The sequence below is a fragment of the Rattus rattus genome, chromosome X, assembly GCF_011064425.1.
Source record: "Rattus rattus isolate New Zealand chromosome X, Rrattus_CSIRO_v1, whole genome shotgun sequence".
Taxonomy (NCBI): Eukaryota; Metazoa; Chordata; class Mammalia; order Rodentia; family Muridae; genus Rattus; species Rattus rattus.
The window spans coordinates 55,243,361-55,261,367 of NC_046172.1; the positions used below are offsets into that span (position 1 = coordinate 55,243,361).

The 18,007-nt window shown below is 37.5% G+C and overlaps 2 protein-coding genes across 2 annotated transcripts in view; one reads left to right on the forward strand and one right to left on the reverse strand.

Moving 5' to 3' along the window:
* The window catches only part of LOC116888527 (heat shock factor protein 3-like), a 52,775-nt gene that overhangs the window by 32,453 nt on the left and 2,315 nt on the right, over positions 1-18,007 (reverse strand). Inside the window, 2 exon segments of the mRNA XM_032889823.1 lie at positions 2,938-3,065; positions 10,893-10,998. Coding sequence (XP_032745714.1) covers positions 2,938-3,065; positions 10,893-10,998 — 234 coding nt within the window.
* On the forward strand, positions 16,328-16,656 carry LOC116888528 (ubiquitin-like protein ATG12). The gene is given in 3 exon segments (XM_032889824.1): positions 16,328-16,378; positions 16,381-16,492; positions 16,607-16,656. Coding segments are annotated over 3 exon segments (213 nt in total).

Below are 18,007 nucleotides of genomic sequence, written 5' to 3' on the forward strand. Positions count from 1 at the left end.
AGAATTCTCAACTGAGGAATCTCACATGGCTGAGAAGAACTCAAATGTTCAACATCTTAGTCATCAGGGAAATGCAAATCAAAACAACCCTGAGATACTACCTCACACTTGTCAGAAAGGCTAAGATAAAAAAAACTCAAGTGACAGCATATGCTGATGAGGATGTGGAGAAAGAGGAACACTCCTCCCTTGCTGGTGGGATTACAAGCTGGTACAACCACTCCGGAAAACAGTCTGGAGGTTCCTCAGAAAATCTGACCTTAGGACCCAGCTATACCTCTCCTGGACATATACCCAAAAGATGCTCTAACATATTAAGGACACATGCTCCACTATGTTCATAGCAGCCTTATTTATAATAGCCAGAAGCTGGGAAGAACCCAGATGTCCTTCAACAGAGGAATGGATACAGAAAATGTGGTGTATCTATCTACATAATGGAGTACTACTCAGCTATTAAAAACAATGACTTCATGAAATTCATAGGCAAATGGAATGAACTAGAAAATATTATCCTCAGGGAGGTAACCTAGTCACAAAAAATGACACATGGTATATACTCACTGATAAATTGATATTAGCCAAACATGTATAGAATACATAGGATACAGTCCACAGAACCCAAAAAGGTTAATAAGCTGAAGGGTCCAAGTGAAGGGCCTAATCCCTCTTGGGAGGGAGAAGAAAGCTATCACAGGAGGGGGCAGGTAGAGAAGGACCTGGGTGGGAAAGGGGACAGGAAGGGGAGGAAGGAAATAAGATCAGTTGTTGTATATGGGAACAGGACTGAAGCCCTGAGGGCCAGCAGAAAGAACGTAATCAAGCAACCTTGGAAAGTAGGAGGTAGGGCGACCCTTCAGAATGTACCAGAGACCTGGAAGGGAAGAGATTCTCAGGACTCAAAGGGAGGGACCTTAGATGAAATGCCCAACAGTGGGGGGAGAGGGAACTTGTACAGCTCACATCCAGCAGAAATCCCACCTCCAGCATCAAGTGAGAGAGGGGGTTGCCATCTCTCAGTCAAAAACTCAGATCCATATTCGTTCTTGTCTGAAAGAACTATAGGGACAAAGATGGAGAAAAGTCTGAGGAAAAGAAGGTCCAGCAACAGGCCCAAACTGGGATACAGCTCAGGAGGAGGCCCTAAGGCCTGACAGTATTGCTGAGCCTATGGGGTGCTCACAAAATGGAATCTATCATGGCTGTTCTCTGAAAGACCCAACAAGCAGCTGAAAGAGTCAGATGCAGACATGTGCACCCAACCAATAGACAGAAGCTGCTGACCCATGTGGTTAAATTGGGGAAAAGCTGGAGGAAGCTGAGGAGGAAGGTCACCCTAGAGGAAGGCAAGCAGTCTTGATTGAACTGGACCTCCGAGATCTCTCAGACACTGGATCACCAACCAGGCAGCACACACCAGCTGAGATGAGGCCTCCAACACATATACAGCAGAGGACTGTCAGGCCTGGGTTCAGTCAGAGAAGATGCACCTGACCCTCAAGAGACTGGAGGCCCCAGGTAGTGGAGGGGTCTGATGGGGTGGTGGGTGGTAGGTGGGGACACGCTCGTGGAGATGAGGTGGAGGAGGAGGTATGGGATATGGACCAATCAAGGGTGGAACAGGAGGGTGATGAAATCTGGAGTGTAAAAAAAGAATAAATAAAATTTTAAAAATTATCTATTAATATAAAAAAAAATCGAGGTTGGGGATTTAGCTCAGTGGTAGAGCTGCCTAGCAAGCTAAGGCCCTGGGTTCGGGTCCCCAGCTCCGGAAAAAAAAAATCAAATAGTCACAACATAAATATACATATGTGTATGTATATATGTATAAAGGTATATGAATATACATATTTATGTATATGAATAATGTACAATATATAATATTTATATCATATGTATATTTTATACACACACATAGTGTAAAAGTGAAATTTTCCAGGAAAACAAAGTGGAGTAATCCGGAGCAAAGGAAAGGTTAAAGGTTAAAAAGGTTAGGGGGTTTGAAGGAGGAGAATGTGCTTAATATATAATTTGTTCCTGTAAGAAAGAATATATAAGGGGTTGGGGATTTAGCTCAGTGGTAGAGCGCTTGCCTAGGAAGCACAAGGCCCTGGGTTCGGTCCCCAGCTCCGAAAAAAAGAACCAAAAAAAGAAAAAAAAAAGAAAGTATTTATAAATTTAATAAAATTTGAATTGATAAAAGTGTAATTATTTATTCAAGATTTACAAAATTGTGCACAGTACTTCACATTAAAGTGAGAATACTTGTGCAATCTAATATCATGTATTCCTAAAATTACTGAACTGTGATAAGAGAATAAAGATGGGAAAATTATTTTTTATGAAAACAGCTTTATCTCATAGTTCTCCAAAAAATATCTTAGGGCTCATAGAGATTATTCAAAAATACATATTGAGAACCACATTCTTAGTGAAAGTCTAAATGCTCTCTCTGTATTTGTTTTTGGTCCTGAACTTCCAGTATACTGATAAGTTTCACATAAATTTCCAACACACAGACATCTTACAAGTGAAAAAGCATGTTACTTCTTTAGATCCAGTTTTGACTTGTCATCAGATCTGGGTTATGCAGATAGGGCTTGTATGTTTTATCAAAATTCAATGTTCAAGTTACTATTTCAAAATGTAGCCTAGCCTCCTCTGCTTATTTTCTAAGATGTTATATCACTATCTACATAATAAAAAGGACATGATAAAATAAAATAAAACACAACAAAGATAATGTTTTTAGATGAAGTAATACTTAAAGGTCATGTTCAGAGCAGAGCAACGTGAGAAAGCACCTGGCAGTGCAGTTCCTGATTCCAGCAGTTTCCCGCTAAGACTTAAGAGAATCATAAAAGGTTTACATTATGTAAGGACTGAATGCCACTGTAAATCTGAAAGGAAACTATATGACAATGTTCTTCTTCCTACCTTTCGCTTAATGTTTGCAAGAAGGAAGGCTTCTCCCCTTTTGAAAAGTGGATGCTGAAATTCAATAGTTATTTTATTCTCCAGGCTAGTCTTTTCACTCTGCAGTGCAATCACTTTTCGGAAACCATCTAGGATAAGGAAAAAAATCAAAATTAATTATAAGAAGGAATGCCACAGAATAGATTCTAATAGGGAATTTGGAAGGGTTAGAACAAGGAAGTAATATTCAAAATGTTTGATGTCATAAAATATTAGTATACTCTAATAACTTAATTTCAAACGTGGGTACTCTTAACTCTTCTTACTGTTCTTTATGTCTATGGCATGTATGTGTATGCAGAGAAATGAGATGGCCTGGTCTTCTGTATGTGAGCATTTAGAGTCTGGGGTTGATGCCACGATGTCTTCTTCAATCCCCCTTTCACTTTATGTTGCCCTGTTTTTGAGGTAGCATCTCTCATTGAACTTAGAATTTGCTTTTCCGTCTAAACTGGCTGGCTGTGTGAGCTTCTTGGCTATGCCTATCTCTACTCCACAGTGCTCAGATAGAATACGTGCAATCTGACTTTTATGCTAGTGCAGGTAATCGGAACGCATTTCCTCCCACTTGCACAAGGACTTTACCAACTGAGTTGTCTTCCCCGCTCCAGAATTTGAGAACTTAATTTAAATTGCCTGTACATAACTTGTCAGGGACTCTAGAGAACAAGTAAACAAAGATAGTTCATATGCACGTGTATCTTAATATATTAATATTGAAACCTCATTTGAACCAACAGATTCCAATTTTTTCCAGTCAATGACTAAATGCCAAGAGACCACAACATCTCACTTATTTATTTCCAAGTGGGAGTAACACTACAGTATTTGGATTTCTCTCTTCTTTTAGTGCTATGTTCTTCATTTGGAAAATACTGAAAGAGAATAAAGTGTGAAAAAGAAAAAAGAAACGAAAAAAGGAATCGCAAAAAAAAAAAAAAATCCCAAGACTGTTTAAACAATCCTGACTAACAAAAGAACTGCTTCTCTGGGGAGGTATTCCATATGTATTCTATATTTCAAGTTGTACGATAGAGCTATAATAATAAAACAGCATGTTGATCAATGATATTGAATTGAAAACCTAGACATAAATTCATACACCCGTGGATACCCGGTTTTTTGATAAAGAAGCCAGAAATACAAGCTAGAAAAAAGACAGCATCTTCAGCAAATGGTGCTGGTGAAGCTGGACGTCTGCATGGAGGAGAATGCTAATAGATCTATACTTATCATCCTGCACAAAACTCAAGTCCAAACGGATCAAAGATCTCAGCATAAAACCAGATACACTGAACATGATAGATGCACTGATACAAGGGAAAACTTTCTGAACAAAACCACAACAGTACAGGCAGGAAGATCAACAATTAATAAACAGGACCTCATAAAACTGAAAGGCTTCTGCAAGGCAAAGGACACTGTCCATCAGACAAAACAGTGGCCTAAGCTTTTATTTTAAACCAACTCCACATTCAATAGAAGGTGAACATTCAAAATACATAAAGAACTCAAGAAACTAGGTATCAAAAATCTAAATAACCCAATTAAAAGATGGGGTACAGATATAAACAGACTGTTCTCAATAGAATAGTCTCAAATGGCTGGGAAATGCTGAAAGAAAAGTTCAATGTCCTAAGCCAGCAAGTAAATGCAAATCTAAACTACTATGTGATTCAATCTTATACTGCCAGAATGGCTAAGATCAAAAACACAAGTGACAGCTCCTGCTGGCAAGAATATGGAGCAAGGGAAACACTCCTCCATTGCTGGTAGGTGTACAAACTTTTACAGCCACTATGGAACTAAGTATGGTGGTTCCTCAGAAAGATGAAAATCAATCTACTTCAAGATCCAGTTCTATAACTCTTGGGCATAAACCTAAAAGATTCTTGATCATACCACAAGGACACTTGCTCAACCATGTTCATTGTTGCTCTATTCATAATAGCCAGAAACTGAAAACAACCTAGGTGTCACTCAATAGAACAGTGGATGAAGAAAATGTTGTTCATTTACATAATGGAGTGTTACTCAGCTGTTAAAGAATGACATCATTAAATTTTCAAGGAAATGGATGAAACATAATAAATAAATCAGAATGAGGTCACCCAGACCCAGAAAGACAAATATGGTATTTACTCACTTATGTATGGATATTAGCAATTAAATACATGCTAACCAAGCTACAATCAGTAGGCCCAGAGAGGTTAGATATCAGAAGAAGACTAGGGATATTATGTGGAGCTCTGTAGGAGGGAGGATGAAATAGATTTTATGGGGTGACTGGGAATGGGGCAACTGGAATGTGAGGATTAAGTGGAGAGAATAAGGGACAATCTGGTCATGGGGGGATTGCAGAGAAAGACAGCTAGAATTGAGGGGAATTTGAGGCATGATTTGAAAACCCAGTGCAGTGGAAACTTCCTAAAATAAGCTAAGGCTATTGTAATGAAGTCTCCAAATAATGTGGAAGACAGAGGCCTAACAAGCAATCTCTTGTCACCAAATGAAGCTTGCAGTACCAGGACTAGGTTACACACAATTGAATTATTGGCCGAAGGGGTCCCAGGAAAATCCCTAAACAACTGAGGCTGTTACCAAGATAGTAGATTGCTCTCTACAAACCAACAGCAAGACTCATTGCCAATGACAGTATCCATACAACTCATTGAACTTGGAGATATTGAGCTGATGCCTATATAGAACCTTCACTTCTATGGTCTGTTGCCTTTGATGTGGGTACTCTGCAGGCTACCAAAAGAAAAAAGAAATGTAAACACCAACCCACCAACCCAGACATAAAACTTCTGATCTGTCCTGCATCCAAAATATGCTAGGGCAGTGGTGGCAAAAAGCAATATCTGATTTGACTTAAGGCCCACTCCACGAGATGAAACCCATACCCAATACTGCTTGTATAACTAAGAACCATAGACTAGATAGCCTGGAGATCTAGGGTAGAACCAAATACTACTGGTCTAAAAAATAACAATAAAATTATGTATGATATTCTGCTATACAATTAGATCAGTGTCCTTACCTAGCCAACATCAGAGAAACTTCCTCATGCAGCAGATGAGAACAAATGCAGAGACCAACAGGCAGACATTAAGCAAAGCAGAGAGAGAGAGGAGAGGAAGAGGGAGAGGGAGAGGGAGAGGGAGAGGGGGAGAGGGAGAGGGGGAGGGGGAGGGAGAGGGAGAGGGAGAGGGAGAGGGAGACACCTTGGAACGCATAGTTCCAAGTGGGATGTCTGCATCAAATCCCTCTTTTTGAGGTTCATGAAACCCATCAGAATAGGAGGCAGAAAGTGTTTATGAACAAGAGGGATGGAGGACAGCAGGAGGTCAAGGGCCTCTATATCAATGGATAAAAGTCTATATGAACTCAGAGATTGAAGCAGCAAGCATAGAGCCTGCTTGGCTCTGTATCTGTTAGGCTTCTATGGGAGTTACACATTTTTTGGATCTGTTTTTATCATGGAAGTTGTTTTCACTCCTCATCAATTAGGACTGATGATTCTGCTGAGTTATGAATGATAATCTGCTGGAAATGGGTCCCTTATAAGGTCCTCTTGGGTAGTTACAGAGAGTTCTGAGGTTGGGTAGTGACCTGGGCATCTGTGGTCATTCCCAACAGTTGAAGAGCTGAGATGAGGAGATCTCTTTATCAGATAGCCCAGGACACAGGAAGAAATGGGTGCTAGCTTGAGGTGAGGCAGTGTGGGATCCTAAAATACTTTCTCCATTCTTAGTGTAGTATTGAAATTCTTAGCAAAAACAATAAGAGAAGAAGAAGCCAACAAAACCATACAAAACATGAAAGGAAGAGATAAACTTATCCTTATTTGCAGATGATATAATTCTGTGCATAAGACAGTAAACATGCCTCCCAAAACTTGAACTGAAACACTTTCAGCAAAATGTCAGGATACAAAAATTAACCCCTAAGTCAGCAGTTCTCCTACATGCCTATAACAAATATCCTGAAGAAAATAGGGAAGCAATCTTATTCACAACTGTTGACAAGTCCTGCACCAATCCTGAAATAGACCTGACCAAGAAAATGAAAGGCTTGTAATGTGAAAATCTGAAAATATTCAAGAGAAAAAGAAGCCATTAAAAGATGAAATTACCTTTCATACTCATGGATTAGAAGAACCCATTCTGTGAAAATGGTCATCATACCAAATGCAATTTATAGACTGCAACCCCTATCAAATTTCTAATATCATTCTTCACGGAAGTAGAAAAAGATCTTAAAAATTATTTTAATATTCATAATACTTCAGCTACACTAAACAACACTAGGAAAAAAGTAATTACCTCATTTTATAATATTACAGAGGAGCAGCAACAAAACAAGCAGAGTATTGGGACACATACACAAACAAATCAGTGGAAACTAATAGAAGATCCACATAGAAACTCACACAGCGACAGACACATGATTAGACAACATTGCTAACAAAAATATTCTCAGAAGCAAGCAAGCTTATTTTATAAATGTTGCTGGGAAGATTGGATAGCTCTATATAAGCAAATGAATTTAGCATATTATCTCTCACTTTGAACAAAAAAAAATCAACTCCAAATCGATCAAAGAGTTCAATGTAAAAACATGAAAGTCCGAAACAGCTAGAGGAAAAATTAGAGAAAGCACTATAAATAATAAACACAGATAAAGACTTTGTGAATCTGACTGCAGTGACTCACAACATGAGGGTGGTAATCAACAAACAAAACCGAGTGTACAGCAAAAGAAAAAGTTCTTTATGTGACGCCGCATCCTTCAGCATGAGAGAAAAAATTTACCAATAGTGTATTTAAGAGTATTAATACACAGAATCTACAAATGATTTAAAAATCAAAACAACAAGAAAACAATCAATAAAAAAATGAAGCTACAGAATTGAACAAAGAGTTCCAAAAGAAGTTCAAAATGCTAAATGAGATCTTTAAATGTTCAACATCCCTAGCTGCTAGGACAATGAGAATTAAAGCTGTTAAAACTCCCTTTAACCATATTCTGAATAGTTATCAAGAAAACATATTACAACAAATGCTGGTGAGGATATAATGAAAGAAAAAACCTTATTCCCTGTTAGTAGGAATGCAAACTGGCAGAGTCATTATGGAAATTTTCAGGAAAACTAAAAGTCTAACTATATATGATATGGCTAGGTGACTCCTGGGGATATATGCAAAGGACTCTATCTTATCAGAAAGATTCCTGGGTAGCCATGTTCATAACTGCTCTAGTCACAGTAGGAAGTAAGAAGAATCGGCCTAAATGTCCACCAACTGTTTAATGGACAATGGAAATGTAATATATATATATATATATATATATATATGAGTTTTATTAATCCAAAACAGAAATTATAAAATCTGTAGGCAAATGGACAGAACTGAAAAATATTATATGAAAGCCAATAACTGAAGCTGAGAAGAGAAACAATACTTTTTTGGTCATGTAGACCCTAGGTCCTACTTTTTGAATTTTTGTATATATATGGGAGAGAATATCTGTAGAGTAAAGGAAAATGGGAAGGTTCATGAGAGGAGAAATAAGATCTTAAGAGGTGAGGAGGGTCATAGAATACATCTTCAGTTAAGAGCATGGCTACCCCCAGTGCCTGTGAAGTAATGAGGTTAAACATAGCTTAATGTACTTATCTGTACTTAATTAAGAGCATAAAATTGCCCAAATATGATTTAAAAGGCAACATTTATTTCAAGAATTACTTTCTGAAGGATTATTTTTCCATCATTTTGAGTTTAACTTTTGTTTCCAATCTCTAAATCCTTCATTAAAGCAAATAACATAAAGGTAATCATATAAAGGTTCTTATTTTTCTCATAAAAACGTATTTTTACAAGATAAGTACAATTCCTTTCCTTTTACAGCATACTTACAAACAAACTAGTTAACACAGTCTCTGGCTACCTGAATCTATAACTTTAAGTATCCTTATCAATTATCCATTTTTAAAGAACTGGAATTGGCACAGGATACCTCAAGACCAAGTTTTCAGCACAAAGAAGATTTATTTGCCACAGAGGATCAAAAGTCAGGGAATAATAAAAGACATAAACAGGAGACATAGCTCAAGGGAGAATAGAAAATAAACAAAGGAGATGGGGGTGCTATTTGCCCTGCAGAGACAAAGGACTGCCTCTGGATTGCTAGAAGACAGATATAGCCCATAAGCAAAAGGTAGTTTCTGGTTAGTTGGTAAAGAGAAAAAGGGAAACTCCTTGCTAGGATGAATTAGGTTAGTTTGAATGGGCATGCTAATTAGGGTACTCAAAAGGCAGATTTTGATTGCTTCAGGATTTTCATAGCTGGGCCTTGGTGGTCAGTTCAGGAGGAAGAAATGCCAAGTAAGGGAACAGACTTTTGTGGTTATCTTTAGAAATACAATCTAACAATCTAGCAGGGCAGGAGAAATGGGGGAAGGGCAAGACCTGCCAAAGCCATGTTTGCCTTCTAGAGCCCTTCACACTTTACAAACATGAACACCATTTAATGAACACCATTTAATCAAACATAACTGCTGTGCCAAGTTCTGTGGAGGATTTATAAGTCAGTGAAATAAAATATTTTGTTTGTAAGCAAATAACAAACCAGGAAATACAAATCCATTCACAATTATAACATGTACTTGGGAACATACAAGAGGTAAACATTCATTATGTATAGATGGCAATATTTCAAGTATATTTATAATAGAACCGACAAAATATAGATGGCCAGTGTTATCTATCTTGAAAATTAATTAATAACAAGAATAAAAATACTCATGCATGAATGAAGGCAGATAAAATTCAAATATGAACCTACACGAGTGACTGCATGTTTCAGAATCTATATGTGAATATGCATAAAGAGAATCTGAATGTTTTTCCAGAAAAGAGACCACATAGAGAAAGATTCTGCATGTACAGCCATGTAAGTAAGAACTTACAGAAAACTTCTGACCTGAGGCAAGACTAGTGGTCACAAATAGACGGATGTTAGACTTGTAGTCAAGTGGGTGACTACATAGAAATATATGTTGTACCACACGTTTTCTTTCTCTCTCTTCCCTCCCTCCCTCTCTCCCTTTCTTCCCTTCTTATGTGTGTACATGCACTCCACAGCATACATGTGGAGATCAGAAGACAGGTAAGAGGAGTTCTCTCATTTCACCATATTGGTTCCAGGAATTGAACTCCGGTCATCAGGCTTGGAGACAAGTACCTTTATGCACTGAGCCATCTCACTGGGCCTTCACTTCACTTTTATACTTATTTAAAGAGGATGGATGAGAATTGGATGGGAGAGGTGATGAGGAGAGGAATGGGCTGGTTTAGGATCAGGTGTGGGAGGGACAGGAGAGAGGGCCAGAGTTCCAGGAGAATAAATGAAAATCTGCAGTTGCTGGATGTGGAGGTGTGGGGGGAATGCTCACCATATATTTGAATACTTGGTCCCTAGTTGGTGAAACAGTTTGGGAAGGATTATGAAATGTGGCCTCTTTGGAGGATGTATGTCACTGGGGGTAGGATTTGAGGTTTCAAAAGCCTACTCTTCCCAGTTATCTTTCTTTGCCTTGTGATGGTGTTTCAAGCTGTGTGCTCTCAGCTACTGTCCTATTCCATGTTTGCCTGCCTATTGCCATGATCCCCATTATGATGATACTGTAAGACTCAAATGATTTTTTTTAATAAATAAGTTGTTTTATAGCATCAATAGAAAATAATTAAGATAAAACTTCGGTCAATGGAAAAAGCAAAGCACGGTTTAAATATAAATAATATACTATAGTAAAAGCTTTCACTCAACTTGCATTTATATTTGTTCATTGAAAATAAAATGGATGCTTTATGACAAATAAAAATACTTGTAAAAAAATAAATCATACTTACATGTTGAGCTGTCGAAACAAAGCTTGGCTATTTTGTTATGTTTATATTTTGGTATACTTCTTTTGGCAAAGGTTTCTTCATTCACAATCTGAAAGCTGTGACCATCCTTTTAACAAAGAAAAACCAAAAAAGTAGTTTATTTACCAGGAAAAAGTAAGGTTTCACCAAAGCAACAAATCAAAATAATACCTCATGAACCCCAAATGTGAAAAATTAAAGCCCAAAGTATAAAATTCTCCACACTGGAAATATTAACTCACTAGTTGAGTGTGTTTATAGCATGCATGAGGCTCTGGTTTCAATTCTTTATTATGGGGGAAATATACCATAAAGACACAAAATATGAGCAAAATAAATAACATGAAAGAAAATGTAATGGATTAATTATGAAAGTATATGTCCAAAAATTCCTTACAAATTAAATGTAAACAAGCAAAAACAGATATGTTAGAATTATATCTTTAATCCCAGCACTTGGAAGGCAAAAGCAGGAAGACTGAGAATTTTAAGTCAGCCAAGACCAAGGAAACTTTTTTTCCTGAAACTTGGGCAAAACCAGACATGAATATGAACAACAATGCCAACCAACCAGAGCTTCCAGGGACTAAGCCACTACCTAAAGACTATACATGGACTGACCCTGGACTCTGACCTCATAGGTAGCAATGAATAACCTAGTAAGAGCACCAGTGGAAGGGGAAGCCCTTGGTCCTGCCAAGACTGAACCCCCAGTGAACGTGATTGTTGTGGGGAGGGCGGCAATGGGGGGAGGATGGGGAGGGGAACACCCATATAGAAGGGGAGTGGGGAGTGGTTAGGGGGATGTTGGCCTGGAAACCGGGAAGGGGAATAACAATTGAAATATAAATAAGAAATACTCAAGTTAATAAGGATAAAAAAATAAAATAATTTAAAAAAAGAAAAAATAATAAATGAAATAAAATTCTAAAACCTAAAAAAAATTAGTCAACTGAAATATTTAGTGTTAGTTGTCAACCTGACAAAATCTAGAATCACCTTGGAGATGGACCTCTGAACATATCTATAGAGGGGATTGTCCTGTGTTAAATAATATGAGAAGATAACCTCTTATTTGTAGGTAGGACCATTCCCTGAGCCAAAGATCCTGGGCTGTACCAGGGGAGGGCAGGAGCAGAGAAGCATGCATGCATTCACATGTTACTCTGCTTCTTTATTATGGATGCAATGTGACTAGCTTCCTCAAGCTCCTGCCACTGTGACTTTCTCCATAACGATGGACAGTGACCTTAAACTCTACAATGACATAAACATCCTTTACCTTAAGTCGCCTGTTTTCAAGATATTTTATCACAGGAACAGAAAACCAAGACACCAATTATGTTTTCAAGAAAAGTGTTTAAATTGTAAATCACTACAAAGAGACATAATGTTTCATCTATCAAATTGACAAAGACTAAATAAGATATCAATCTCCACTGTGTGTAAATTAGCAAGAGTTCAGATAAACAGAAATTCATAATGTCAGGATTGAAATTTTCTTAATATTACTAACAGTAAATATTCAAAGTCCCCAAATACTCATTCTTTAGCTTAGAAATTCTAATTCCAGATTGTATAAAGAATAATTACTGATATTTGCTAATACTTACCAATAACAGTTATATAAGTATTTGTATATAGAATTCAAAAATTAGAAACTGCTGTAATACTAATTTAATAACTAAATCTATATAAATGAATATTATTCAGTGATAAAATTAACTATATAACAAGATTTAGTGAAAGAAAATGCTTATGATATATTTTAAATGAGAAAGACATATTTTCAAAAGGTATAAAATGAAACATTTAATAAATTTACTATGAGATAATAATATAGATCTAGGACTCGATTTTTTGCATCCTAGATTTGATTCTTAGCATCCCTGATCCCCACAAAAGATATTCACATATACAAAACAGTATTATGTAAACTGTTAACAATAGGTATCAATGGATGACACTGTAACTACTTTGCTTACATTCTAAAAATTAGACTGTAACAAAACTTATTTTAAAATAAGCAAAAAGCACAATATTATATGCTGTTCATTCTCTTAAATTATAAATTTAAATTTTAGTTAGGTCATAAAAGAATTAATTTAAATGTCTAGTTTTTAAAACTTGATTCCTTAGTTCAGCTAAGATTTAGGAAAAAAGCTCCTCTTGTCCATTATTTACCCATAGGAATCTTCATCGATTAGTTCTTTAGAGGTGACATGGCTCATAATAATCCCCCAAACCATCAAGTCTGTCTGTCTCTGTCTCTCTGTCTCTGTCTCTCTGTCTGTCTGTCTGTCTCTGTCTCTCTGTCTCTGTCTGTCTCTGTCTCTCTCTCTCTCTCTCTCTGTCTCTCTCTCTGTCTCTGTCTCTCTCTCTCTCTCTGTGTCTGTGTGTGTGTGTGTGTGTGTGTGTGTGTGTGTGTGTGTGTGTGTGGTGTGGGGCTATGCATGTGCTTCTGGAACTCAGAACAGGGCTTTAAGTGTCTTGCTTTATTTCTCTACCTTATTCTCTTGAGAAAAGGTCTCTTATATAAAAATATTAGGCAGGTAGTTTGTCTGACTGACTACCTAACTACACACACACACACACACACACACACACACACACACACACACACACACATTTTTTTACCTGGATACTATCTGAGATTAGCACTTTTTCTTGTAGTCATTGGTGGGAGCCCTAAGTCATTCTAATAGAGTGTATGTGAATTTTAGGAAGATGGGGTTATCTTAAGTTGGCTTTGCTACTCATGACTATTTATAAACTCACTTAATATACGACCAGAATCTATACCATCTTAGTTTTCCCACAACTGACTATACTTCAGAGACTACGAAAGATGCCAGAAAATATCTGTAAAATATGAGATTATTCTATTTCTTGATCAACTTTTGTGGGGATACAAAACAAACAAACAAACAAACACCTCAACTGAAAAAGATCAGAAAGTTTGAAAATGTCAGAGTGCATTATCTATAAACTGGATGAATAGTTTCTGAATAGTTAAAGGCTTGATAATAATACATAATGAAATGAAAGAAAATTTAATGATGTATGTTTCAAGTTAACCACATATTTTCTTTTACTCTGTCTTTAGCCTTTTGAGAATTAAAGTGAGTAGTGAGAACAACCTATGTATGAGAAAGACCACTGGTACGTGAAAGCAGAATTGGAGAAGGGACTCGCAAGAGGAGGCTTAGAGAACAAGGTAAAGCAGTAAGAAGGAGATAAATAAGAACAAACTATAATGGCATACTACATAATGTCATAATTTTCGTATTATGAAGTTACTATGTATAACAACTTAAAATTATTTCAAATATAAAACACAGATAATTAGCTGGAACTGTTATCAGATATGTCATCTAGCACTTGGGAGACAGAAGCAAGAGGATCACAAGTTTAAGAGAAATATCTGTATACAATAAGATAGTACTGAAAAAAAATAGTGATGTCTGGAGATGAGCTCAGTGGTGGTGGTCTGTCCAGCAGCACAAGGTCCTACATTTGATTCCCAGCATTGGAAAACTTAGAAAATATGTACATTGTGAGATCAGAACTGTATATGATAGCAAGCGCAAAAGAGCAAAGCATCTATAATAATTTCTTGTCTTTTCTTGCCTAAAGAAGTGGAGAAAATCAGGAGATTGCTAACAAAGAATGCCATATTAAATATACTCTACAGAATCAATGGGTACTCTGGTTTTTTAAAAATGACCTAAGTGAAGCTTGGCAAACAAACATCTACTGATCTTTAAGTCTGATACTACTAAAGGACTTTGGGCTCAATTAAAATGCGTCATCATGCCTAGTAATTTAATAACTAGCTGAGACTCATAACTTATAAATGATGGATAGAATTGATTTTATGTTTTCAGATAAGAAAAATATACTTGGAGGACAAGTAGTGAACTCACATTAAAGACAAAGGGCCTTTGATTCTTGTTGGCTAAAGACACTGCTTTGCCTAATTGGAGAATATTTTCATGATGTACATGAGCTGTAACAATGCTCGAACTAAAGGTTTTTTTGTGTGTGTATGTGTGTGTGAGTGTGTGTGTGTGTGTGTGTGTGTGTGTGTGTGTGTGACAGAGAGAGAGAGAGAGTGTGTGTGTGTGTGTGTGTGTGTGAGTGTGTGTGTTGTGTTCCTTTCCTGTAGCTGTGACATAACACCATGACCAAGGCAAATTACAAAAGGGTGAATTTTTTGGGCTCACAGCTCCATAGAGTTAAGAGACCATCAGGACAGGGAGGCATAAAAGATAAAGCAGAAAGCAACCACAAACATGATGGGTGATGTAGAGAGTATTAGAGTAAGTGGGTAAGACTTTGAAACCTCAAACCTTGTTCCTAATGGCATACTTCCTCCAGGACTCTGAGCCTCCTAAACCGCTGTCAACAGTGACAACACACAGGAACCAAGTGTTCAAATGCTCAAGTCCATGGAGGGCATTTTTCATTCAAACAACCACATATAGAGAGTTTACAGGAAAGGTTAAGATTTCCACCAAAGGCAGTAATTGCTTATCAGTCTCACACAGCACAGTTAATAAGAATTGCTCCACCACTAAAATAGCTTTCTTGTTGGAAAAGATACCTTTTGAATATTCCCGTAGGACAGTGTTCAAGCAATTTAGATTTGGAGCTGAAACAGAGTGTTATTGAAACAAGGGTGGCCTTCATTTAACTATGACTCCACACTGGGGAATTACTGTGAATGGACAGAGATTTATTTCAGGAATGATAAAAAGTTCTAAAATTGTGGAGATGATCGTAACACTTTGTGAACATGTTAACACAACTTGAAGTTACAGTCTTTGAGTGAGCAGAACAATATTGGAATGTCTTAGTAAAAACTAACTGAAAAATGGATCTCATTTCAATGTTGCTAAGATATAGAAGCATTCTTCGTTTTGTAATTCTATATTCATTATAAAAAACAATATCTGGAGCTAGAATTGGCTTGGCAGTTAAGAACACTTATTGTTCTTGCAGAGGAACCAAGTTTGTTTCTCAGTGCACACCCATATACAGCAGTTCATGATCACATGTAACTCCTATTCAGGGGTTTGAAATCTTCGGGACTACATGGGCAACCATACTCACATGATACATAAACAGAAACACACATATGCATATAGGCTACATACATATAATTAAAAATAAATGGTAATAGATTAAAAAAATGCTAGAGTATCCACTATCCTAACTGAAGAAGTACAGTATAAATCATTTTCAAAAATCCATGTTTTCTTGCACCATTGTTAAATAGCATACTAAAATCACCATGACAAACAAATTTTATCCATCTTCAATATTCAAAACAGAGCTTTCATTCTATACACCAATAAGCAAATATTCTGTTTATGTACCATTGTATATAAGAATACATTTTGCGAGCAAGCAAGATGGCCGAAGGCCCAGAAGCTGTGCTGCAGTTCCCCGCGGCTCTGGCTGCTGCGGGGGCGAGAGTCTTTAGGAGCTCTCCCCGGAAACAGCCACCCCAGAGCCCCCGTCTTCAGCTGCAGTTTCGCCCGGTAAGGGGGATCCTCCCGGAGACACCAAGAAAAAAATTGACATCTCCCATAATGAAAACAAAGAAATGGGTTGTGGAGGGGCCCCGGACCGTCCAAGCTCTCATCGACTTTATCCGAAAGTTCCTCAGACTGCTGGCCTCGGAGCAGTTGTTTATTTATGTTGCCCCTTCCCCAGATCAAGAAGTTGGGACTCTATATGAGTGTTCTGGCAGTGATGGTAAACTGGTCCTACATTACTGCAAATCACAGGCATGGGGATGTGCCACAAACGAACAACTTGTTATTTTCACAGAAGAAAAAAGTCAGAGAAGTTTTGATGACGTGGGAAGAGACTTAAATGACTATCAAATATTCAGCACAAATCTGTTATGACTTGTGTTTATGTGTAAGAAAACATGATAGGGTGAATAGACTAATGAATGAGGGAAAAAAAAAGGAATATATTTTGCTTGGTGGTTTAGTCCCTGGGAGCTCTGGATGATCCAGTTAGTAGATATTGTTCTTCCTATGGGGTTGAAATCCCCTCAGCTCCTTTAGTCCTTCTCCTAGCTCTTCCATTGGGGTCCCTGGGCTGAGTCTGAGGGTTGGCTGTGAGTATCTGCATCATGGAGGGATCTATGACTCCAGATAAATATGTAGCAGAGGATGGTCTTATCTGACGTCAATGGAAGGGGAGGCCCTGGGTCCTGTGGAGGTGTGATGCCCCAGCATAGGGGCATGTTAGAGTGGTGAGGCAGGAGTGGGTGAGTGGGTGCAGGAGCACGCTCAGAGAGGCAAAGGGGACGGGGAAAGGGGGAATGGAATGGAGGGATTGTGGAGGGGTAACCAGGATGGGGGATATTATTTGAAATGTAAACAAATACAATGCTTAATAAAAATAAGAGTACATTTTGCTTATTTAAAGAGCACAACACATAAAGTACATACATATACTATTGTAGCAGTTTTCTTTTTTTATAGCATTATTTTGGCTGTACTAACCTCTTATAATTATAACATTTTAACTTCTTTGCTTTCCTATTTATATTGTTAGTGATTTTGTTTTCTGTTTTCCAATTGTGCTGCTCTTGTTTATTCCTTACAAAGCATTGGTGAAGACCATTCCATTCACCCAGGCAGAATGATGAAGATCAAGAAAACAATTGACAACAAATGCTGATTAGAATATGGAGAAGGGGATGCCTCATTCACTATTGATGGAATTGCAAACTGGTGCAACCAGTCTGGAAATCGATGCAGAGAATATTCAAAAGTCTTTTTGAGACATCTACCTTTATGACTCAGAAGAAGATGGAAGGAGGTGAGAAAAAAAACCAACACTAATATATTTGAATGGCTATGGGGAACCAAATTATTATTATTTTATTTTATAATTCTATAAAAAACGCATATAAAATATGATAGTGTTCTCCCAAAGCCAGAGACTAACAAAAACTCCAGTGACAAGCATAGGAAGCTCGCTTTCAAGTTATTGATAAGGAAATTCAAGTGACTCCCAAAAGAATCTATCTGCTGCTGTGGCTCGAGGTTGCCTCTCAGAGGTTGAAGATA